A 27,351-nucleotide genomic window follows, 5' to 3' on the forward strand; every position below is an offset into this window, starting at 1 on the left:
GTGCAATTAATTTTTAAGAATAGGTACAAATTCAATTGATGACGGCATATTTTGCATAACTCACAACTGAACTTGAACACATTGAAAAAATTAAATCTGGTCCAGAAAGCATAGATTATGCTTTCCTTTTAATACAAATAATATAATTAAACTGTACCTTTGAAAGCACCCCTCTGATATTATTATAAAATATTTGTATATGGGCTTTTTAAAATGTTGAAATGTATGACAGAATTTTAAAATCCGCTACATGTAGCAACAAGTGCAGGCAAGCAAATTGTGAAATAAAATTTCTGGAATGAGCACCATTTTAGTTGTTGAGTAATTCACCCATATGTCACCTGCTAATCCATCTCTGGTAGAATTACAAAGTTTTGAGCATCTTGCAAACAGCTGTCATTTTAAATAGGAAAGCAAAAGTTAAAAAAAATGTGAAATAAGGAAAGCAAAGCTTTTACAAAGAAAAGTTGTCACTGAAATATTTCCTGAACACCCAGACCAATAATCAGTTGTGAAACCTTTGCATATTTCTGATCCATAAATTCTGAATTCTTACAGTCAGAGAAACGCTTGATTCATTTATATATATAGATTGAGCCTTCCTATGAAATCTGGCTGTATTTGTGTTTCCAGTAGCATTGAAGATAAATCTTGCAACAGTTTCTTAATGTCTTTTAGATATATATCAGTATTGACAATCTCTTTCTTGTGTTGTGTACTAAATTTGTAAGGCAGATTTTATCCTTGCTTTAGATTACCTGTTTTCTAACCAAAATGGGGCACACTGCATTTAAAACCGCAATGGCACTGTTTAATATCTCCTTTTATATGTTCCCAACATTTTCTGTAATGGTTTCTCTAAAATGTGTGACATAAACAAAATCCTCAAGCACATTGCAGTAAAATGTTTTTTATTGGTGCTCATTTACACTGACCTGCACAGGTTGCTCTCAGGCTCCCCATTTCTGAGCAATGATGCGCACTGTGTATTTGTGCCAAGAAAGCACTTAATCTCTGCCAAGCCATTTTATTGTTAAAGTATGTTCCACAATCCAAAAAAGGCATGAATGCAATTTACATTCTATTAGTAAAATCAGGAACAACAATCTTAATGAAGAAAGAAGGCAGAAGTTACCCATCCAGTGATCTTACAACACACATCCGCATAGATCTGATTTTCTACATTACATAGAGAGCAATGAAATACCCATCTAAAGTCACCTATGGGTGGGAAGAATGGAAATAGAAGCACAATATGAATGGCACCTCTGGTTTGTTTATTTTAGAAAATAAAAGTAAAATCTGGCTCTATTCCTCAATGACTTTTCATAGCCGACTATTTCAATACTCTAAAGCCCTTTTTAAAATTTAATCAACAAAAAAATACTGAAGGAAGACATTTTATTTTGATCCTATGTAACGTATAATTATCCAAGTTTTTTAAGGGCAATGGGATGAGTAAATCAAGATTCTTATTTTAAACAAAGCTAAGATGACATAATTAATAAAATTTCCCAAAGCAAGAGAATCTGAAAGGCATTGAAGACATATGACAGGTAAATACGTTTCACCTTAGCAAAATACTGCAAACTTTGGCTAAGGATTTTATCATGAAAGAGATTGGGGATTGGTTTGCTTGCTTGGTTTGCGTGGGAATAATATGTTGAACATTACAGAGAGCATTCATATTAAAGACTTCCTATTAAAGTCTTCATAAACTAATAAGCCTTAGAAAGCAAAGTATTTGTATGAAATCCCCAATTTTCAAGCATATTTTTTTAACTAAAAGTTTCTTCCCATTAGAACTAGCTGAAATCTGTATGATATATAAAAACCGTTAGGTAAGCATTGAAAATCTTTCATAGAACAATAAGAATATTATTAGAGCTCAGACACTCTGAATCTTCCATGTAAAGTATACAATCCGGGCACATCATATCTGCTTTAAAAAAAAAAAAAAAAAAAACAAAAACAAAACCCATATGCTCTTTTTATATGCAGAATTTATTTGACAAAAATGTCTTCTGTCACCAAAAAAATAACCAATCATAACTTTCTTGATGTTGTCCTCAGGACCAAAGGTGCCCCCTTGATTGGTGAGGATACTCCAGTGGTTGTAAGTTTCAGATTTTCATGTAAAAAATTGCGCTGCCGAACTGTGGCTGATCTTATGTAACTGCTGGTGGAAATCACTTTTGCTCGCCTCGTAGGTGGTACGGTCTGTGGAGGCAGTCCATTGATTTCATACATCCACTGCATTGATTGTGTCTGAAAATAAGGAACAGAGACACAGGAAAAAAAAAAAAATCAGTGATCAAATACCTTGAAAATTTTTGGCAATGACTTAGCATGCTACATTGATTTCAAAAGACATTTATCCTTTTCCATGTAAGGTACTGGGATAACAGAGAATGAGAATTACATTCCTGGAACACTGAGAACTGAAATCACATTCAGTACTATTCAGGACCAGACATAAATTTAGCTTCCCAACTGATCTAAAATTCCTTTTTTATTTAGTAAACCCCATAGCTCTGTATGTTGTTCAAAGGTAATTATTCCATAGTACAGTATAAATGCCTCAGGTTTAAACTGTAGAATTTAATTGTAGCTCTGGTATTGATAATAATGGTATTTTCAAATGGTGGAATTTTTGCATTCAAATAATGAACAAAACTAACGGAGTACTGTGCACAAGAGAATTCCAGCTTTGTGTTGAAATCTCTAGTTTGAAGAATATTTATGTGAATTGAAACTGGCACTCTTCATTTGCTTTCTGTTCATAACTGGTCTCTAGGAATGGAGCATATGTTTCTATGTCATGTCTTGTAATGCTTGAGTTCTTGATTCTTACTGAGTACGTGATTCTTATTTTTACTAAACATCCCATCTATCCATACTTAAGGAGTATTATTTCTATGCATATTAAGGCTATACTGCTGTCTATCTCCCATCTTTCATTTGTGTCCTGAAGCAGAATTTTGTTTGCTAAAAACCCAAGTGAAACTACTGCAGATCTTTCAGTCATTTTTCTTTCAAAATGTATCACTTCAATTCTTGAAAGCAGGCCTTTATTCCAAGTCTTTAGCATTTTCCTGTCATTACATGTAGGAAAAAGTCTATTCATGGCTTTTAGTTTTCTGTTCTCCTTTCAATTAAAACAAAATCCAACAAACAAACAAACAAAAAAATCTACAAACCACAAACAGACAATAAAAGTATTATAAAACTCAGAGATTTCAAATGATTTTTTTATTATGTCCTCATTTGTACTATGCAAAAGAAAGACAAAGCTTTGCATGCCCAATTTAGCCAGGCACTGTCGTCTATACCTTCGCACTCAGCAATTGGAAATCATAGGTTTTATGTTTGGGGCTTTTTCTTGCTTCTAAGGCAAAACTTGTAGGGCACACTGAGTAAAAAATATGGCATGATGTAGGTCTATTAAAATATATTAATACAAGTGATTTTTTTTTTTATACAGAACCTAGTGCACGTATATAGTACATATGTACATAGTATATGGTACATAGAACACCAGATTCTATGACTTCTCAGCCTCAAAGCAGTGGAGTCATATTAAATAAGTAATATTTCCAAATTCCCAAAATCTGTCTTTCCACATTTGATACAGTACTGTGCTGCTTGTGGTTCTAGAGCAAGTTTGTTGGTGCTGGGCTGTTATGTTGTGCTGCATTGAACTACAGAAACGTGGTTTGTAGGATCACCTTTCTCCCCTGCTTCAAGTCATAAAGATCTAGCATTACAAAAAAAGTTGTGATTTATATAATTCACGTCCCATTTAAAACTACCTTAATCCTTAGAACAATCATTTGCGGATGTAACCATTACACCTAACATCAGTGTTATTTTTTTATCCAAGGAAACAAGAGGTCAGAAAGGCTGCATATACTCTCAAATCAGCACAACAGTCAACCTCAAAGCTCATGAGATTTTCCCTCAAGCATTTAGTTAGCAGCCCAGATTCCAAAATGGGTGGCTTTGTGTCCCATTGGCACATTCCAATTTGAGAGGTCTACTTTGCTTTGCTGCTGAGCATGTCAGTACACTAACAGATTCGGCCTATGGAGAGGAGCAACAATATCCATACAAACTGTGACAAATTTTCACATAGCATAAATGTTATCAACCATCTCCAAAGTATAGTGTGTATATTTGTCTAGTTATTTATTGCATTCTGACAATTAATTGTGGTCTAGGTAAAGCACTAAAAAGTCATAGAGAAGAGCAGTCAAATTTCACCATCTTGAACTTTCTCTATAGTCATCCCATGATTATAACATACAGAAGTGAATAAAAAAGATGCTAAAGTGGCTCTCTGACTTCATTAAGTTTTGTTAAATATCAATTTTATATTTGCCACTGTAAAAGGTGGAACTGATGGTGTTTACCCTTGTTAGCTTTCATATGCTCCTTCCTATCATTCCAGTTGTTACCCTGTCATTGCTAAGTATGTTTAAGGGCTATCATTGAAAGCAGTTTTGCATTCATGTTGCAGCTATTCAACAGACGTTTCAGACCATTAAACTGTAAACTACTTGGCACAGGCTTTCTTTTCTGCTATGAACTTATACAGCATTTACACTATTTCACATATAGGCTGCATACACTTACAGCTCTTAAATGTCATCACCATATGACTCTCTAATTATCATGCTTCCTCTTTGACAATTGGTTTTAATCGGTATTTTGGTAATTGAATATTTATTTTTCTGTGCTAATGTTGACAGAATAGGTGACTTTTTTTTACTGTGTATTTTTTAAGAAGCGCTTTTTAAAACCTCTACTTCAAAATTGGCAGTACTGATTTTACATAGCGTCTTCTGAATGAATTGCCTTATTCAAATAAGATTAGTAAGCATAAGATCTTAATAGATATTTCACCATGCATGCATAATTTTTTAAACTGCCATTACTATTCTGCTAAAATCAAAATCTAATTTAAATTGAATATTATTCCTTTGTAAAACAGGCAGATTAACTCATCTTTATTCTCAACCTTATTTAATATTGTGAAATGATCTAGTAGCTCTACCGCCTGTAAAGATAAAATCCAGAAAAGGCAGGTGTGACATGGGCCAGCATCAGTATCTTATGTCCAAAGATAAAGTTGTCATTTAAGAAAAGTAAATTGCTCTCCAAAGTTCGCTAAATGTTTTATTAACTTCAGTACAAGATGAAATGCTCTATCTTTCTTTAATACACCAGTTGAACAATTTAAGAAAACTTAACCTCAGGGTCATATTCACTGTCTGGAAGTCTCATTGAGCACTTTAAGGTCAGAGAAAAGAACTGATAGGTGTTTCAGCCAACAATTTAAACTGAGTATCAAGTTACTAAAAATAATTTCTGTTCATGAAATCCAAAAATATTGTAACTTTACTGTCTATAGTGTTAGTAATTGTTTGAAGTGGGATTTAAACAAAAGTGGTGAGCTGTGCCACCTCTCAACTCCATTACTCATCAGCATCAAACAATTGATAGAGCCTTCTGGGTATAAACTTTTGCTAATTTCCTGTTTGCTCTACAAATGTCTTAGATTCTACATTCTGTGGAAAAAAAAAAAAAATTTGTGGCCTGACATAGTGAAAAAAGCTGCCTATTCTGCTGCTGCTGTAGCCTGCATCAAGTGTGGTTCTGTGGCAGCAGAGATTGCTCTTTCCCTGATGGTAACTCATTGGGTACAATGGGGAAAATGTTTTGGACATTAGGACACGAACCTTTTAGACAGAATCTGTCAAGCTAGAAGAAAAAAAATAAAGAATACTAATTTATAATATTGAACTGCTGTAGTTCATCTATTGTAAATCATGTGCTATCATCCAAGATAGAAAGTGGGGAAAAAATGTGCATTTATATAGTAATTTACTGAAAGACTCTTGTTTTAGTTCAGCATTTTCTGCTAAAGGGTACACAAGCGTTACTGTAACTGTCAACATAATTTGGGTTGGTGTTTGTTTAGCACTAGAACCACCTATAATTCAGTAATTTCCAAGACAGCCTAGAATTTAGTAATTTTCAGAAAACCTTAGACACCCACAAATGTCTATATTACTGCAATGTTTCATTTCCAAGGGCAAACATAAGGTTTTCACATGCTGCTGAAGCTGTAAGTATTTTCTTCAGGGTAAGGCTGTACAGCTTAACTACAACAACTATTCTAACCAATATGAAAACTGCAGCAAGAGCAAAACTACCAGTCTCAGAATCTGTGCCTCAAAGCTGCTGCTTTGGGTCTCCATGTCAGACACGTTTCAGCAAAGGAGAAGATGGATCAAGTTTCAAACTCTTTTGGAGTGGTGAGGAGGAGAGAGAGAGACTTCAAAAGGTGACCATATAATTATGATAGAATATTTTACTTACAAGCCGTAGTTGCTTGTAAGCAAATTGACTGCGTCAAAATTTGCCAAATCAGAGGAAATCTTCCTCTTCTTATGCTTAAAGCAGGGCAGTTTATCATATCAAATTTGGAACAATTTTAATACTAGCACTGGTAGTAAAAAAGTCTAGAGATGAAGGTGTTGAATCTACTACAATCTATATGATCTACTGAACCAGAAATATAAAAGAGATTCTGTATTAAGAAGATATATCTAATATAAACATACATAGGTATTTAAGAATCCCAGGCTGCTTGCATGCATCTCTAGACCAATTTCACACACAATTTAAGAAGAAAGACCAGAGCACAGCCTGAATGTCCTTGACAGTCTGAGAGAGGATTTCTTCTTGAAATGAATGACTTCCTCTTATCAAAACCTCAAAGTTCCTGATGACTATAACCTAATTTCAGTGTGAAGCGGGTAATAATTTGGCTCACCTGGCTGGAGTAATGGCCATCTGCAGAGCTAAATCTTTCTGAAGAATATTTTTAAGAATTCAAAAATGAGATGCATGCTGCCACTTTTTATTAAATAACATAAGTTATTCAAGTAAGTTATTTAACCATCTTGATGGTTGACTGAGTAATGTTCATGAAGTAATTTATTCAGCAAATACTGGTAACAGTCACCAAATAATTTATATAAAAGTATATTTTTTTTGGTATTCAATCAATTTTTTCAGATGGCTCATGATTCATAGGATTAATTTGCAGAACACAGACCATCCATGTGTATTCACTGTAGGCTGGCAGAACTACTGAATTACATGCTAATTAATTGCCAGAGAAATCTATGTTAGGAGTGCATTAAATGTTGTGAGCAAGTATCACGAATTTTAAGGTAAATGGTATTATTTAAGGCAAATGGCATTCCAAACTGTTAACTCAGGATATTCCAAATAAAATTTGCAAGACTAAAGGCTAAAACACAGGAAAAATGACAGTTATGATCAGTGTATACAGAATAAAAATTAAACCAGACTTTTATGTGAACTGTGGAAGGGAAGGGCAAAGACAAGAAAACTCATGGATTTAACATATAGACAGTTTAATAAGTGGATGAAAGGGGGGAAAAAAAAAACCAAGAAAAACCAGGTGCTATAAAGGCAGTCACTCACCACCTCACGCAAGCAGACCAGGCTTTGAGCAATTTCTAATGAAGATGGCTAACAATCATTTTCTTAGCTTAGAAGAACATTTCCAGATAGAATTAAAGGCAGAACTGGCAATAGTTTGAATACCCTCGTACAGCAGTGGTTCCCATATTGTTATCATCTTTTGGAATTGGGAGAATTATATTCTCAATAAGCAAAGTAACCTTGTGAATCAAACATTTTGAGTATCGATTCTGCACTAAAAATCCAGTGATGCTAATGATAGGATATGCTACATTCACTGCCTGTAGTGGGCTTTCTGGATCTCTGCTTTTAATCATAAATCTCAGCTCAACAACCAGTGGCAAGGGACACAGGTGATGTTTTATTTACTGTGAAACTATTCCAATTATCCTATTAACTTTCTTACATTTTTCCTTGCTCATTCTGTTTAAGAGAGAAAATTTAGAATAACATTAAACTATGGTAATTAACAAATCTACCAGGAACATGGCAGCATGTATTTTCACCAAGCTACTGAATATGTAACGGTACCATTTTTTGTTAAGATATGCAAGTTTGCACAGACAAGCTTAGAGAAGCCACACGTGGGTACTGTGGCTTGCACACTGCATCATTTATTTCCAGAACAGCATGACAAATGGTTTTGATATGCTATCTTCCATAGGCTAAGTTAGTGATTATTCAGTAATAAAGGTGCACAAGCCTGACTTCTGGAGGGCTTGATAATGTTACCTGCAATCTGGTTAACTCTGACATCTATTTTATCATTTAAGACTTATTTTGTGTGCCTTCTGCTTGAGAATAGCTCTGAATTCTCACCCATGAATTACAAAGCAATTGCTCAGGTCTCTAGCTGAATTCTGCATGTTGCAAGCAAATTATGTGTAAGCCAACTTGAATATGCCCTTTTCCAAGGATTTACCAGCCTCTCAGATGCTCCATCTCGTGCCTGGTAGGGATTCCTACCCCGGGAAGCTTTCACAGAACATCCCTCTGTCCCAGCTGCATCTTGCTCTCCCTAAATTCGGTTGGTTTTCTGTGCAGCTTTACTGCCACATCACAGCTGAGCCCTGAGACATCAGTGAGGCTGAGGAAGTCCTTTTTTGTCCTCACAGCACTTTGTAGCTTATCTAAGAAACATGCTCTCTAGTTTATCATTAGGGGCAATACATTTTTATTCAGGTAGAATTGCACTGTTTATGAAAGCTATTATAAATGTGGAAGTTTGATTATGGAATAATACCTATTTTAAAATGCTCTTCATGCACTATGTCACTCTTTCTTACTTGTAGCTCGACTAGATTAGGATGTTCTTTTTCACAGCTACAGAAACAAGCATGATTATTTTCTTCACTGGCTTTTTATTATATTTCATTCTTTGATCTACAGATTTTTTTAAGTAATTTTTTGTGCCACTTTTACAAAATTAAGATTCCTAACTGCTATTCAGATAAGTGTCTAGCTTCAATTGTTTTGATATGTAGTTGACTAAGAACAGAAGTTTTAATGATTGTTAAAGACATTTAATTGCTTTGGCAAAGTAATTAAGGTTTTCTGCTATTAATAAAATCTACTGTAAGTATTTATGAATATTAAAACCTTAAAGAATCCACAAAATACCCCATAAAGTGTCTGATTTGTGTGCATAAAATATAAATGAGGCTACATTTTTTTCAATTATATAAATACATTCTGTTAATAAAATGGACACACTAAATTCTAGCAAAGACAAATTGTAATCTCTTAACTCTAATTGCCTTCTCAGGATTGGGTTCTCAGCATAGCAACTAAACCAAAAAATGTGCATGTACAATATTTGGGTTTAATGTTTACAACAAATGAGAAAAAGATGACTGTCGCATCTTTCATCATAATCCTAACCTCCCATTTTAACTTTACAACACAATTGTAATGATGAACATAAAACAAAGAACTTATACTGTCATCTCTGCTACTTTACAACCTAATTATCAGTGTTCATTGAAGCACACAAAAATGGCAGTTCTGCTACTCACTATTCATAGAACTTAATAACAAAAATACGTTAGTGTTAGAACTATGACTTTACTCCCAGAAATAGAAAGGAGATTTTACAGTAAGAGTGCAGTAGCCCTTTGCTACAGCAGTGTCAGAAGAGAAGTGACACTGTGGAAGAAACTTCCTCGCTGCTTCTAAAAATAACTCAAAGCCTCAGCCAATACATTGGCCAGAAAGGATATGTGCAAGAGGGGTTCTTCAGTGTTAGGTCCAATATCAATTGTGTTTCACTACCTCCATTATTATTCCCCAAATAAGACTGATTTAATACTGGCTTTGACATCTAACGAAACCTGTTTACTTCAGATCAGTAATGAAAATTTTTTCAACTAACAAGAAAGGCAGAAATGAGTATCCAGTGTTCTCAACATGTTATCAAGTCTTATTTCAGGTCAGTGTTGTGAGCGCAGCATCAGAATTGCACACAGTTGCAGACACTCTGGCTGACATTATTACAGCTACAGGAGTGAAAGCTTTTGTGGGAGAGGAAAAGGGGAAGTCCAGTACACACAACAGGACTGCCAATTAGAGCAAAGAGAACATGAGCCTCATCAGAATGTTACTGAAACAACTTAATACTTCAATTAGAGTAAGAATGTTAGAAACATCTCTAATATACTGTGATGGTACAGCATTGGTCCAAACTGTGCCTACGAGCATCAAGAGTCCTCAATGTATTTTTGAACGTACAGGAACAGATAGGACAAAATGTGATCCGACATGTATATGCAATATGTATGAGTGACTTCCTACACCTGCACACACTACCAAAGGTGGAGGGGTAAAGTAGGCCAGCTGCCTAGCTCACAAACAGAGACTGAGGTGTGCATAGATGTAGGTTAAAATGCAATTACTCAAAGCTGAGTAACTGATAAATTCCTACAAGGAAATTTTGGATTACTGACTGCTTTCTTAGAAAGCTAGTAATAATCCTTGACCATTGTCTTTATCCCTTTCCAGACAAATTCATTATGTTAAAGCTCTTTGTTAGCATTGGAAGTTAAGCCAAAGACAAACACGGCTAGCACATTTACACGTGACATGCCTAAAAAGAAGATTTCAGTTCCAGAGCTGCATTGAAAGTTTCTGAGCAGTGTAGGTGTGTCATATAGCATTATGTAAATATAAAAGAACATGGTATAAATTCAGTGAATTATTTTCTTTTTCAAATGGAAGAGCGATCATTTTTCAAATGGAAGAGGCATCACTGCTGTTTAAGTGAAAAGACTAAAATAGTCAACTGTCTTATACAGTAAAAAAAAACAAGTAGGAGGGATTAAAGTGCTTTCTTTTTTTTCCAGGATTTGAATTTCTTATTCACTGTTGTAGAAGTTGTAACTCAGAAAGATAAAACACTATAGTTATTTTCTATGCATCTTTTTATCAACTTCATTTTGACCACCCTATTTAAGTCAATATTGCCATTTCACTTCTAATATAGTAGCCTGAAAACATTGTCAGCATACAGTCAATAGATTTAAAGTGCAAAACATGATTTGTAGAGAGTTTGGGGTGTTTGCTGTTACTGTATGTTTTCCCCAGTTTTCTTTTAAAGGATGAATTAATAATTAATTCCTGCAGTAACAACCACATTTTTACAACTGAAGGAATAAATGTCTTCAAATGTTTCCTGACCTTCAGACTTACAGAAGCTACTTGGCTACAAATTATTTTTGTTTATTTTGGATCTGGTTTTCAAAAAGTTATTCATGGCTTCATGTTCTAAAATTCTGCTTTCAACTGTTTAGTATCCAGCTGCTAGTGCCTTTGATCCTAAGAGGTATAATACAAGTAAAATCAATAACACAGGTCTCACGTGCTTAGTTACCTATATATTCTCCACCAGTTCTTAACATGGTTCTCTGTGAAAAGTCATTCTGTCGTGTTGTCTATGGAGTTGGGGCAAACACATCAAGACAAAATATCTGTCTCTGGTGGAGAAGGCATGGGGTAGCACAGAAATGAAAATGTAATATGTTTTTCCAGCTTGTCATGAGTTCATTTTCAAGATTTAGTTTTATTCTTGTCTATAGTGGAGACCAGTAAAATCATCACAGTGTATTCATTTGTGTGTTTCAGTGCGATTTTTTTACGATTTATATACGATTTTTATATATGACATATATTATTTTATATACGTATATATACGATATATATGATTCAGTGTGAGTTATATACAATTTTTTTTTCCCTTCCACTCCTAAAGGTGTATTTGTGTATTGCATTCAGGAAGGCTTACCTCAACTACAAGTGTTGCTGTATGCTTCTTGCCGTACATCCTTGGCTTGAATCCCACTGTTATATGGGTTCCCACAGTGCCTGCTGGAAGTAGTTCTCCAGCTTGTGGCAGAACAAGAAACTCAGGATCGCTGCCTGCCAGGAAGTGTGCAGTGAATGGCTCTGGGTTGCTACGGAAAAGCACAGGAGACTATTATGTCTTTTACAGTATCTTAATACAGTTTATCTACGATTCAGCATTGAGGCAACCATGTGACATGACTCAGGAAGCTTAGAAGCCCATGGAATGCATGTAAAAAATTAATAGCATTCTTACAGAATAAATATTCTGTAGCATTATTTACATTTATTTATGCATATTTTCAATCTTTATATACAGAGACCTGCATACTGGTCTTCCATTTCAAACATAGTTATATGCTATTATAAATATTTTAATAACTACAGAATAATGAAAGCATTTGTCACTAGAAGGAAAAGAATCACCTGTCCTGTAAATATGTAATAATGGTGACAGAAATAAATTCCATGTCAGAATGAAAATCCACTTTCCCTAATAAAAGCCCCACACTTTTCCAATCTCTAATCAAAGAAAACTGATAAGCTACCCATTTTATTAAGTTTTATGACTAGAACTGAGTTTGCAATCTGGTGGAGTGTTACTAGATTGGGTGGGAGTTCCAAAAGCCTTGAAATGAACGTGTGGGAAATAATAGTTTTCTATCACAGTTTTCCACGTTTTTCATATCCCATAAACTAAACACTTTAAGATACTACAATAATAATAATTAGGTTCCTCTATTGATATTATTGTATATCTCTAGTCTCATGGGTACTTCAGATTTTGTCTAATTGCTAGTTTCATTGAAGGACTGTTGGACCCAAATAAATGTCATACTCCTGGTAAAGACAGTGGCTGATAGAAAACAATCTTAGGTCAATCCCAAACTGCAGCCTGTCTACGACAGGTCTTCAGGGACTCCTTGCCATGAACTTTCTCAGCATGAAAAGAATATACATTTTTGTATTTTCCAGTCAGGCATTTTCTTTTTAGTCTTCATATGTGTTGCTGCAGACAACTCTATCACTATCTGGATAGAAACAGAATGAAAGAAATTGAAACTACAAATCCAATGGCATGGTCAAAAAATAATCCACAATATCCAGCCACAGTACAGCAGGACAAATATCATGCAATATCATGCATGCTTAGAGGGAACACATTTTCAGTTGATAAAACTTGAAGAATGAAAAGCTAGCAGTATCTCAAATAAAAGCTGTTCAAATCTGTTTATTCATGGATTGTCACACACTGGTTTTCAAAGAAAATACTCACAAAGAAGTGAAATTTAATATTTTATGACAATTCACATCTCTACGGAAATGTCCCACATTTTCTGGGCAAGTGCTATTCGGTAGGTGGTACTCGGTCTGTGTCATCTTGTTTAAAAATAGCTCTTCTTTGGAAGATGTTCTCACAAAAGGTTTTCTTACATTCAAAATACCCTCATGAAAAAAAGGTCGTGCTGTAAGTTTGTAGAAACAAACAGGGCAACTGCAGAAAATAGAAACCAAAAAAAATTGTGCCTCCTTAAAAAAACAATAAACTGACATTTAGCGGTGCCATGAGACTTGGGTGCATTAGCAGAGTTAGCCAGGCTTTTCCTTTAGGTGACTGCAAGGTGGGGCAAACAACTGAAGGTCTGAAACTAAACATCAAGTGTTGTGACATGAACCTTATGCTGACAGTCTCCTTTTGCAGCGCCTACAGTTGAGCAGCTGAGTGTACACCCCTGGGCCATAAACACTAATCCTGCTACAGCCTGAGTTCCCATCTATGCGCCAGTCTAAGCCTTGAGTTTTCACATCTGTCTTTCCCAGAAGGACTGCACAGCTGTGAATGCCTGGAGCATACCTACCGCACACAAAGGGCAGGCACAGGATGAAAAGAAGTGGTGCCTCTTTGGCTGAGTAGCAGAGTAGAGCACTCATCAAAAACATCTGAGATGTATATTCAAATCCTGGTTCTGGAAACAGAGACCTGAACACAGGTGTTCACTTCCAACATCCTTGCTCTGTAGACTAGATTTAGGAACATTTTATGACAGCACTTTCTTTCTGTCCTTTGTTCAGTCTGTTTTCTGGTAAGCAGTTAGGGATGACAACTCCTAATAAGCACTTTGTCTTCGTGAGACATACAAGAGTGTGACTTAGACTACAGATGCAATGATGAAATGCTAAGGGAGATGGGACAGGCTGCATGCACAGAAGACATAAGAAAATAAGGACATTGCTGCAGAAATTGCATCTTAGCAGGGTGTGATGCAACAATAGGTTTTTTTAGGGGCCATAAATGATTCCTTAAAACAGTCAGAAAACACTCAGCAGAAAAAACTATAGTTTTAGTCCTGACAAGGGGACCAAACTGTTTAAAATGGAACTGTCACAAAATTGATCTATAGTTGTCCACACAAGACGGACAACTATCGCCAAGTCAGAGAAAAAAATTACCACATCAAACATGACAGATTTTAATTTTCATAAAGAAAAATTAAGAAAAACTAATAAAAAAAGCTTTAAAGAAAGTCTTCCCTCCCCTTTTCCCGGTAGTTTTAAATAAAAGAGTCAAGTCAGTTACTGAACACAAAATGTTCCTCAAAGTAGAAGCTAAGTCCAAATCAGGAAAAATAGACGTTCTGACAAATTTCATACATTTTTGTTTTCAGTGTCTGTATACTTAATGTATAATTAAAAAGTAATAATTATGTGGATTAAAATGATTAAAAAATACTTTGTCTTTTTTGATTAGTGCTTCAGGTAAAACAGTTCTGGCTTGTCAAATGACAAGTTGGCTTGTCATTTCTCAGCCATGAAGGACAAGTCAATATTTGGCTTGTCATTTCTCAGCCATGAAGGACAGTGAGGAGGCAGTCTATATTCTTTCAAGAAGGCTTTTGTTTAACTCAAGGGTGTGAGATGCTAACACACTCGATAAAGTTTAATGATGTGTGGAGTTTTGAAAACACATACAAGCCAAGCACAAATGAATTTGTAGATTTAAGGGCAGAGGCCATATAAACCAGAGAAAGCAAATATGTCTTCCCATCTGCATGTTCCGTAACTCCTGTCATAACAGTTTGATATTGTTGTCAGACAACATGAACTCTGCCCTTACTCAAATAATTAACAAGAGAAAATAGTAATTTGAATTTAAATAATAACTGGACAATGAAATTGTGGCAACCAGGAAGAGTGGAAATTGAGCTAGTATCTAATAGACATATTTATAATTACCCTTTTTGTTCTTTAATAGCATTGTTCTAAAATAGCTGTCTATGCTTGTAAGTGTTCTCATGTTAGACAATTTTCAAATTAGTAAACAGAAAAAGAATAGCACCTTATGTCTTCTATTTAAAAAAAAACACCTTAAAATATATATTCCCATAGAGATTTCATCGCAAAATTTACGAAATACCCAGCAAATCTGAAAATGTAAGCCTTTATTAAATTAAGGTTCAAAATAGCTTTAATGTTTACTCCCCTCTTCCTCAAACTAGTAAAGCAGTAAATTATTCCTGTAAAAATTTATTCCTTTACAAATCTCAGCATTTTGCAAAGTATACATAAAAAACCACAGTGCTTTTGATCAAATGTATTTTTTTTCAATAAAAGAATAACAAAATCCCTTCATCTGTAAATTGTATAATGCTCAAGCAAATAAGGGATACACTTTGAAAATGTTGCAATGTGCTTCCAAAAATAATTAATCATAACTAAACATACTTCTTGTACTTTGCAGTTAACATCTGTTGGATGTCCCAAGAAACTTCAGTTATTACATAGTGAAGTTCTTTAAACTTATTAATTGTATGCAGTGTTCAAATTCTATGAAATTATTAGTGATAGCTGTTATGATTTAGATGATTTCTTTTCAACAAAAAAAATGACAATGGAAAAAAAATTAAGAAATCCTCATTATGTATCAAAAATTGGTTATGTTGCATACCAAAACTAAATCTGGTTTAATTGACTACTCTAAATCCTGAACTCTAGATATCAGAAAAGATTTAACTCCAATTATCACTCTATAGCTTTGGAAGGACTGCTTCAGAATTAAGGGACATTTAAAAAAAAATACGAAGAAATACTGCGTGACAAATGGCTGTCAGGAAATGCTTTACCAAACATAATATCACTTATGTATATGTTGTGAAACCAAAGCAAGAGCTAGAGTCTTTATCTTCATAAAATATTAAGATTTCTGTCTCATTCCTGTTCTACACTATATTTGCACATTGGTAAACTAACTTTTCCTGCTAAAAGCCATCCAGGTGACATGGCAAGATATAGCTCCTGGCTAAATGTGGGACACTTCAGGTATTGTATGATTAGGAAGGATGATCATATCTTTTTGGAAGCTCTGCTGCATGTGTACCATTATCAGTATTTTCCACTAGCCTCCATTCAGACTCCAAAAAGTGGAGCTCATCAACATTTGTTCTTTGCAGCTGCCGCTATGTGGGAGATGCTAAAATAAAGTAATTCTAATGATACATTTAGATTAATGGTAGATTTTCGTGGAACTAGTAATGAAGAGATTGGCATAGGAATCCAGGCCTGGGACATGAAGAGGGACATGTAAGAGAGGGTGAGAACTTAATGAATGCAGTTTCTTGCAGCACATGGTATGTATGAAATACAGCACTAATTACAGTAAAAAAGAAATATTTCTCAAAATGATGTGTAGGTCTCCTCAGTGACGCTGTGCAACCACTCTCTCCTGCAACAGCAGAGGGAGAAAAAGACACAACTGCAGAGACTGTTTCTAGCAGGTTACTCAGAAATTAATCTCTTTTTCCCCCAGTGTCCTGGTTTCAGCTGGGAGAGAGTTAATTTTCTTCCCAGTAGCTGCTCTGTTTTGGATTTAGTATGAGAATAACGATAACACCTACAGTTTTAGTTATTGCTAAGTAATGCTTATATTAAGCAAAGGGCTTTTTCAGTTTCCACGGAAGCTGAGAGGGAGCATAGACGGGACATGCTGGCCAAAGGAATACTCTTTACCATAGATGCCATGCTCGGTACAGAACTGGGGTTTGGCCAGCTGGCAGGAATCTGCTACGGCTGCTCAGAATGGGCAGGGCAATCAATCATTGAGTGGTGAGCAGTTGTATTGCATCTCTTATTTTGTATATTCTTTTACCTTTTTTTTTTTGTTATTATTCTATTAAACTGTCTTTATCTCAGCCCATGAGGTTTTGTTGTTTGGTTTTTTTTCCTTTTTCTCTCTCTTCTCCTTATGCTACTGTGGTGTGGGGTGAGTGAATGGCTGCCTGGTCCTAGTCGCTGGTTGGGGTTAAACCATGACACTGAATTACTCCCAAAGTAGCAGCGCCAAGAGGTACTAGCCAGCATAAGAAAGGAAGACAGAAAGTATCAATATGCAGGGTGAAAAAAGCCACACCTCTCTTTAGGTACCAGAACTGATTCTTTTTGGGATTGTGCTGCTGTTTACTTAAGAAAAACCTCAAAGGGATGATCTTTTTCTTTCAGGGAAAGTCTGTAGGATGACAGTCCATATCCCAGTTGAAATTTTTAATCCATATTTTAATATTTCATGGTTTTATTTTTAATCTAAGTAATTTGAGTTATTCAAGCATTAAATTACATCTGTAATATATGTGGGGTTTGTATAATTGCTTTTAAACTGCAGATCCTGTGTGCTAAACGTTGGTTGGCTGACTGTTCTATTTCTATAACAAAACCTCCACCACTAAAAGCTGCTAAGCAAATCACAGATAAGATGAAGCAATATAAAACTTACAGAGCCGTTGTTGGCACTGTTTACAACATGGAGCTTATTCAGTACATGTAAGCATTACATTTGGTATTTGAAATTTATGGGGGAACCCTTGTTAAGTAAAATAATGTTGGAATTTGTTTAAGGGGAAAAGGGTATCTGTCTTTCAACATGGCTCCTTCTTTATATAACTATAATGATTCAGGCTTTATAATACCTTTCTGGAGAACATTAGGTCTCTTCACTGCTATCAAACACCTACCAGGAGATTACAGTATTGCCAGAGCAATTCCTTCAATTTTGTTCCTGAAACAGCCCATTCTATTGAAGCTGTTAACTTGAACACTGTGATAGGAATTTTTCTTTCAGAGTCCTTAGTAATTATCATCACTGGCAGCTATCTAAAAGCTGGAACAACTGTCCATCTTAAGATGCACAGCTTTTGGAAATAGTCTTTAAAAAATCAGTTGGAACCAAGGACACTTCCTGCTGGGGATGCTACAAAAGCATGTTATCTACAATGAAAGTTAACTATCAGTCAGCACATCTCGCACAGTTTCTAGATATACAGGGAAAAAAGTCAATTTTAAAGAAAAAAGGAAATTATAAAACTTCCTTACGCTAATTAGATTGTGAGTGTCATGATTCTTTTAGGTTCAGTGTTTACTATTTTAAAACTTATCTATCAATATTACACAATTTATTCCTTCACCTTCTGTTGTAGACAAATGGCACGATGGGTTAGCTATAACATTTTGAAACTCTGAGAAAATAATGAAAACCATGTAAAAAGTATATTAACAGAGATTTCTGCAGAACTTTTAAAATACTGAAGAATGACATGATTATTTTATCTAGTGAAAGCACAGAGTAGAGATGAATTTGTAACACGCTTATATAATAAAACAAGAATACTCTGAAAAATGGCACATCCAATAGTTTTTAAAGCACAATGAAAAGGATTGGTTTCAACTTTTTTTAAGTATACAGTACTTTGAAAAAAAATCTATTAGTAAAAGCATTAAGGCTTTATTAGTGAGCCTTTAATATCACAACACACCTTCCTTAAAATTGTATTACACATTTTAACACACAAATGCATTTTAGGGCAAAACTTTAAAGTCATAACATAAATATTTGGATTCTACAAACTTTCTCTTGAGAGGCTACAGCCTAAATGTCGGGTGCTTCTGTTTTCTACAGTACAGCTTCAAAATCACATTTGTTATCGATACAATGCAGCATTTGAAATTAATGATGTTATTACTGAAATTGCTGCAGCCCAGTTATGTTTCTGTTGCCCAAATCTATTCTATCTAATGTGTCTGAGTGTGAGTTCTAGCCACAGAAAACTGCATAAACACTTTATAAATAAGTATTTTTACCTTGTCTGGCTTGTAAGATTAAAGCTAACTATAGATTCCTTATTCAGGCCAACTGCTTCAATGTTGATAACATCATCCACTTCTGGCTGTGTAGCAATGAACAGCATAGGAAACTTCCAAACACCTCCTGTAGTGCACTGTACTACGAGAGTTGCTTCATTCCTTAAAATTTCAGATAAAAACATTCAATACATAGAACAACATTATGAAACATAAACTGAGTAAACTAATGTTCAAAATAAGACTCAAGTGGGTAGAACTATGTAAAATGAAAATTCAGATGGTTTTAAATAGGAATACATCCTTAATTTTATGTGGCATAGTACATACCAGTTGCATTTAGACTAGAATGCAGACTAAATAGCACTTGATATTCACAGCAAAGTACAAGAAAGGAAATAATATAGAAGCAAAATGACGGGCACAGTAATGAGATTTTATTCTGTTTACTCTCTGTTGAATTAAATTTGTTTAACTCGATTTTTTTTACTCATTATTCTTTATTTACTGTGGTGTTAGAGGAGAATTTGGTCCAGAACATGTTAGCCGTCCATATTAGAATCAAATAGATCTGACAAAGGTCTATATACTTTAGAAAAATTCCAGACTCTGATGTCTTCAGACCATCTAAGAAGAGAGTTGGTGCTGTAGATTCTGAAGACAAAGGAACTAATGAAGCCTCATACATCTCAAGTACACAAAGATAAAAAAATAACCCAAACCTAGTAATAATAAAACAAAAAAGGACAGAGTAGAAATTAAAAAAGATTTCTAATTAACCACCCATCTGACACAATGACACTGCACAGGGTAGTCTTTCCTAAAGGTTTTCTATTTGTTTATTTCAGTTCCCTCCTGCACCCTAAAAATACCCTCTTTGTGTGCAACTGATGATATTTGGCAGTGACTGCTCCCTCATCTTGCTGGTAATGTTGAGCCTCTGAATGAATTTTCCCTGTGCCTGCATCTTCCTGAACATCTTTCCTTCCCATACACATTGGAGTGCTTCAAAAGTAAGGTGCATCTTCTCTTTCACTCCAAAAGGATCTCCCTTTCATAGTTCATTTTTAAAGAGGTGGGATACATAATGTAATGAAAGTAAATCCAAAATTTTTCACGTCACAGCTACAACAGAGAATAATATTGTCCTGTGGACTGTTGTTAGTGGGGCCTACAGACTAATTTCAAATTCAGCCATACCATCCAGCCAAAGAATACGCACACATACTCATCTAGGAAAAGTTTTTCAAGACTTACAAACCATCTTGTCTGTATGCTTTCCACAATTTGTGAGAAAAAACAAATTTTCATTGGAAGTCTTTCAAAACTCCAAGTTTATAAGTCAATTGATATACAGACAGACTAAGACAGTAACTCAACAGAACCATCTAGCACGCTTTCAAAAAAACAACACTGTTAGTTTTAATACCAAAGAGAGCATACTGAGAAGTAGCAAGTGAGAAAATCTAAAATAAGAGACCTCAGAGGTGAGAACAAAATGAAGAAAACAATGCAGGGAAGTGCTTAAATAGATAAGAGTGATCAGACAGGATTTTATTGCATTTTCTGTTGGAAATAAGGAACAGGAGCTTACCTCATTGGTTTGTTAGGTGCAAACACTATATTAAAGATCAGTGTTACGATTCCAGATTCTGTATCTCGTTTTCTTTGAATCAGATGCATACCAACCAAAGCTCCAAGATGAGATTTAATTTCATTTGATGTATATTGCAATTCATACAGAAATTCCACTGTTGTAGAGAAACCTAAATGATACAAGAGAAAGATCAGTCTGTGTGCACTCTAACTACACACAGTTGGCTGGCTAGTAGTTACAAATCTTTCATTTGTTACTAAAAATGACAAGTAAGTAAAACTAGTAATTATACAAAACTTGAATGATTTGCTCCTGACAGCATAGCAAGATATTGCAGTTTCATATGACAGGCTCTATAGTTTCTGGCAACATGGAAGCTGGAGAACGTACCTAAGAGAAGTGAACAGTAATAGCAATATAATTCTGGCTACCACTTCTGCGTTAAGGTGAGATATTTCCAGTTCATCAGTCAAATTAAAATTGCAAGAATATAACGTTAGTTTTGAATACCATTTGAACAATCTCAAAAAAAAAAAAAAAAGTCATTAAGGGCATCAGTGCCATTGATAGCTGCAAGCCTGAGAAACAGTCTACAAAAAAATAGTGAAGATAACAATCAGCCTCTTCTTTTATTCCCCATAGTAGCTATGAAAAGGCCAAGTAGTAATGAGATAAGAATAAACAGCTGAGCTTCTTGAATCAAATGTCTCCTCCAGCTGTAATAAAGAAAACTGCGATATTCAGTATACAATAGTAATTTGTGCACAGAGGGAAGGTTTCAATGAGGAAAAGAATCTCAAGCTGCTAATCTATTTTAAAATTTCACATGTTTTATGTATGAAAAGTCTTTTAACACAACCACTAAATCCTAAACAAGATTTCATTTTATTATGACCACATATCTCATTTTGAATTTGCACAGCTTAGTACAATGTTATTGTGCAGAACTTCTATGTAGGCGTTCCTCTATATGTGGTCTATAGAGTGCCAGTCACCTGCAGAGTTAATTTCCAAGGTCTTCCAATTTGGAATTCTAAAATGTAGGTTATATATTCATTTTTATATAAAGTCCAAGAAACAATGCACTGTGAGATATTTGAACAAAAATTTACTTCATTTTTGCTAATCTGAAATGCTACCCGGTGTCAGTGAGTATGGAGTTGCTTGTAGTCCTTTCCCCTTTTTTGAAATGCACAGATTCCTTCTTTGTATTTCATTCAACTTTTGTTGCCAATATTTTTGTAATACACAGATTAACCCTAAGAAATGTAGCCACTTATATTGAAGTATATCTGACTCTTTAAAGTGGATCCTACACACAGACATCTGTAGAACTTATGCTAGATCAGAGTTACACAGATGCAAGCAAAATATTATTACCAACATACAGGATTATCAGTCATACTAGATACACAATGAGTAACAAGTATACAGGATTTCTATGTATTAATCCATCTATTATAAATGTATGATATTATTATAAATGTATTTTTTTAATACTGAAATTAGACATGAACATTTTTCCTACAGTTTATAAAATTCCTGGGATCATCCTACATTTTTCCATGCTTTCTTTTTTTCTAGCTGAAAAATATAAGGCTTAGGCCATGCATTCAGATTCCAACACAGCCCAAGGATAGTAGTAGTCACCCTAGACAAATGCCAAAACATGAAGATTCAGACATAAAAATTAACTTATTACAGAAGAGAAAAGATTACATCATTTGGAACAATCCACAGTGAGAAAATTGCAACTGTTGAGCAGATGTTTCTTTCAGCAGTTATATCACACAATACTACTCAGGAAAAGCTTATTTTATAGTTCAGATGCTAGGAAGAAAATGCGAATTGCATGTTGCTTTTAGTATCCAAAGACATTTGGTGTTGGTTTGACATATGTATATAGTACCTTTTAGTCAGAAGCAATTAAATATTTATGCTTTCTCTGCTCCAGGCTGTCTTGTACCCTTTTCTATGTTCATATTAAGTATTTAGTTAAAATATTTTAATATTTACAACACCTAAGGAAAAATAATGCATTTATAAGTGCCAATATTTGAAAGCTTCGTTACGCTGATCCCTTAGCTGGTTTTGATCTACATCACTGTAGATCAAAATCTAGTTTAGGACTGTTCAAAAAAGAAAAATGTAATTAGATTTTCATCACGGCTGTCCTGAAGACTACTCTTTTATCATACTATGGGAATCTCCTGTGAATATGTTAATATTTGATTCTAGACAATTCTATAATACACATGCTGCCTAACCAAACTGGCAGAAGCTAGAAGAAAAAAAAAAAAAAAAGTTGTGAATCATTACTAGAGATTTGTCCAAATTGTCAAATGTTCAGAGATCTCTGGACTCATAGAATTTCCACTTTCAATTAAAACAGTGAAATAAATAAAACACTGGAGAAAGAACTGACATTTTCTTTAAAGTAATGCCAAATACAATATTTGTATTGACATTTTCTTTAAAGTAATGCCAAATACACCTTGACTCCTTATCCAAGCTCTTTATACTTTTTGTTCACTAGTTTTCTTTTTAAAAATCACCATTTTAACACCAGTAAAATTCTTTTATTATCTAATACAAATTGTGAAATACACATGTGGGTAATAAAGTATCTCCCAATTAACCTACCTCTGTTCTTTAAACAGAGAGAAGCAGGGAGAGTTTTAACCACATCTGACTCAATGGAGAGATATTTATCAATCCAAACACTGGGAAGATATAAGCATTCTATTCATATACAGCTTGTTACATCTAGGGAATAGAGATTTCAATTATAAAAAATATTACTTCCTCATATTTCCTGAAAAATATTATGCGTTTCTTAAGTAAGAAAAGGAGTAAGAACGTGTTTTTGAGCTAATTATTCCAAGACAGTTTTTTTAAAGCATTAAACATTTCTTGTTTTGAAAGGCAATTAATCTCAGTCTGTCAGTGTTTTCCTTTGTGTAAATAAAGACTTCCAAAAACTCATTTAGGCAACATTTGTGTACACAGAATTACTGAAGAAGCTATGCTACGTTTAAAAACCAATGAGGTTTTTGAGCTATATAGCTCTACAACTTGGTTGTCATTCATTTTCAAGTGCTAGTAAGGATACTTCTTAAAAAGCACTAGAATTAAAGTATTGAGTGTTTGTTTGTTGTGGTTTATTTTTAAATAGCCTCTAAGAAGATGAAAGGAAATAGACCACTTTTTTTATTTATTTTCTGACTCTTAAGAATGTTAATGTGGAAACTCCAAGGATTTTACACTCTGAGCATATAAATTGGGCAAATTTTTGTGACTGTGAGGATTTATTGTAAAACTAATTAACAGATGTCACAAATCTGAAAATTAAAAGATGAGTCTAACAGGTTCACAAAATAAAAACCTCAGGAATTTAAATGACGTTTTAGTGGAAGAGAACTTGTCTTCAAGCTTCCAGAGAGTTAATTATAAAGACATTGAAGGTCCTAATGTCTGTAGAAGGTACTGTGAAAGCCTCACTGGACAGAGTTTCAAACTGTCATTAGAGAAGCCTTTGTACCTCCCTCCTATTTGAAAAATGAGTGTTTGACTTTACTGCAGACTAGCTCATTATACAGTGTGTTTTCTGATGATAAAAATCTAACAGACACTGGCCTGTGAGGCTGCAGTCTCTTGTGGATGCCTGAAGGAGATCTAGCTGCCTAAGCTCTCTGCAAATAGTGCTTAACCTGCAGTCAACTTGGTGACATAAAAACGAGAAGCGGGTGGAACTTTCTAAGAGACCTTCCTTCCTTTTACATTGTCTCCCGTTTCTGGTGAGACAGGTGGAAATTAGAGCTATGATAGAAGGATGTTCACACTGCAAAAATGCTTGTCCTCTACTACAGAGACTTTTCCTTGGATAGATGCAATAAAACAGAGATGCAAATGAATTCGCTTAATTTGCCTTCGTCGTCTCCCATTCAGCAGGCAGCAATATTACTTGCAGTTATTTAATAATGAAGGTCAGCTCAATCACAGAATACAAACACAGAATGAAAGCCGAGGCATTCATAAACTTGCAACTTCATACATTTCAAAAGCTAGATAAATTATTTTATTTGGTGCTGCAGTAAACAAATTGCACTCTCTCACTGATTTTTTTTTCCACTGGTTCTGCGAATTCTTCAAGGCCCTGACACATAACAAAATTTTTTTCCCCTCTTGATCTAATAGTTTCCAAATTGGTTAAATAGAAACTACAGGACCAGACCTTAACTCATCACTTCTACCAGACATCTGGCATCTAATGTTGACCTTCCAAACTTTGCAAAATATCTTCCTTCATCACCCAATTCAGACCTCATCTGACACTTGTCCTTTTCCTACTTATCCACTGTCTTCCAGGAGTCTTCACATACACTACTGGAGCTCAGTAGGCAGTGGGGAATGAACATTAAGTATGCAGTTCTGCTTTATCAGCAAAAGCAGCAGCAGACAGAATACATTACTGTACAGTAGATTAAATCATTTTAATAGAGTTTTCAAGTAAATATTCAAGTGAATAGCAAAAGTGAATTATAAGAGTAGTAAAGGAAAAAGGAAGCCTGGTAGTCAACAACATCCTAACATTTAAGTAGACAGTATCATCTGGACAGTATGAAATAAATCTCATCTGAGAAATAAATATTTATTTCTCACTGTAAAATGTCATAATATGTTGATAATAGCGGCAGAATAAACCAACTGCACAAGAACCTGAAAAGACCTCGTAGTAGTTGAATATGCCTTTCACTAAATTTCCTCATACAAGTACAAAAATGCCATAAGAGCATTAGAAGTATCAGCAAAGATAACATCATATACTTCATTAAATGACAGATACCAAATTACCTTAAATGTAAAGAAATAAATGGATAATAAAGTGGTGTCATTTTATTGATTATATACTCATTGATCCTCAGCACAATTCAAGGAGATCCTCAGTGTAGCTCTATGTATACATCTTTATATCTCTTCCCTGCAAAATTATTTCTCTTTCCATATCCAATTAAAGCTTTTCATCCATATCTTCCAGGATCTGCAAAATTGCACTGTTAGCCTCATCTTTTTTTACCCTGCATCCCACTGCCTATTGCCCTAGCAACCAACTTCAACATTTCTTTTCTAAATTTTCTCTTACCTTTCATTTTTCTGTTTGCTAATTTTTTCTCTTTCAAAATACTTCTTTAAACCAGATTTCTACTGCTAACACAGATTTCTACTGTAAAGAAATCAGAAGAAAACACTCCCCCCACCCTCCCCCCCTTTTTCTTTTTTTTGGAGAATGTCTTTCTTCAAAACACTGCATCACTTAGCGAATAAAATGGAAGTTTTTGAATCCATGTATCTGAAATACATGGTGTGCATCTAGCACCTGCTGTTCTGAATAAATTTCTGTATTCTTCCTTGCAGCTAGTTTCCATATAGTCTTTTTTTCTAAATACTCTTTGGACTAATTCCCTTTTTGTTATGTCTATCCATACCCGTCTCTTAACATTCTCTATTTTGATATTATTTGGCATAGTAAATTGAAACAAAAATCTCAGGGAAAAAAAAAGGATTCTCATCAGCCCAAAGGATCTCTCATATTATCCTGCTTTGATGTGGCATTATTCTTAGGTTTGTACACTAATCTATAAATGAATGCTTTAAAGGATCTAATTAAAATGAGTTTTTTCAAAAAAATTATTTTTCTTTTTCAACATTCTCCTTTTCTATTTAACATTGTCTCCATTTATCCAGCAATTCTAGCAAATAGAGATCACATCTGTACCTGGACACAGGCAAAGTCAAATCAGCTTCTTCATGAACGTATGTTATGATGTTGTCTTAATTTACACAGACATAATTTTTTCCATGGCATTTTGACTCATTTGCCTCACTTTGAGTGTTGCCCCCTGAAATCAGTAACAACTCAAGACGTCTTTTAACCTAACCATTCCATTTGTATTGTTCCACACAAAGGCTAAATTGAAAACAATTTTATTTCTCATTTCACAGGTTTTTCCACTGCACTCACCATGAAAACGTCTATGTACTTTTAATGCTTAAGGTAGTTACATTAATGATTAAAAGAAATTACGCTTGCCATTTGGAAGTATAACTTCCAATGCAAGAAAATTTCTTCAGATTCCTTTGAAGGGGCAGTGGGCTTACACACAGGCCCCCAGACAACCTGCAGATCATGAAGCCCTAACAAGGTTGTTGTTTCCAGTCTTTTTATATATTCACATTATGGCTGCTCTTCCCCCCTGCCAGTTGCCCTTTCACCGTCAGACGTATTCGAGTTTTTAGCTTTCTTTTTTATTGTTTGGTGTTTTACTAGAAATACATAACTCACAGGGCTTGGGGTTTTTTGATTTTTTTTTTTTTTTTTTGACAGCACTGTAATGACTGTAATTACCAATTACCAATTTCCTACAGGTGGTCAAGAGGATGCCAGTGACTTTCCTCTAATTCCTTTATCACACTCTTGTGTTCTAAGAGTTTTCTAGCTTTTTTTATTATCTCGTATACCTGAGTCACTTTCTCTTTCTTTTCAAAATTGATTTAAACCACTTGCTTTAGAAATCTTTCTTACTCCTTGTCTTCCAACATTGTCAACATGTACTGTGTCAAGTATACTTCTCTGAGAGAGAAAAAGCCCTTTTGCTTATTTTGGAACATGACATTTCCATTCATGGAACTTTATAATTTGCCAGTCAAAACATCATTTTACTGCTGTATGAATTTGACCTTTCAAATGAAAAGAACAAATGGATTTAGCTCTC

General features: G+C 34.6%; 1 protein-coding gene across 1 annotated transcript in view; it reads right to left on the minus strand.

Annotated features, from left to right (window-relative positions):
* Positions 1–1,990: 1,990 nt before the first annotated feature.
* The window catches only part of CFAP47 (cilia and flagella associated protein 47), a 306,788-nt gene continuing 281,427 nt past the window's right edge, over positions 1,991–27,351 (minus strand). The window contains exons 64-67 of the mRNA XM_014954045.1: positions 20,576–20,747; positions 18,982–19,143; positions 11,798–11,966; positions 1,991–2,268 (exon numbers count right to left, since the gene is read on the minus strand). Coding sequence (XP_014809531.1) covers positions 2,047–2,268; positions 11,798–11,966; positions 18,982–19,143; positions 20,576–20,747 — 725 coding nt within the window. The 3' untranslated portion in view covers positions 1,991–2,046. The remainder of the gene's footprint in view (positions 2,269–11,797; positions 11,967–18,981; positions 19,144–20,575; positions 20,748–27,351) is intronic.

Source organism: Calidris pugnax, unplaced genomic scaffold (genome assembly GCF_001431845.1).
Source record: "Calidris pugnax isolate Ruff unplaced genomic scaffold, ASM143184v1 scaffold246, whole genome shotgun sequence".
NCBI lineage: Eukaryota > Metazoa > Chordata > Aves > Charadriiformes > Scolopacidae > Calidris > Calidris pugnax.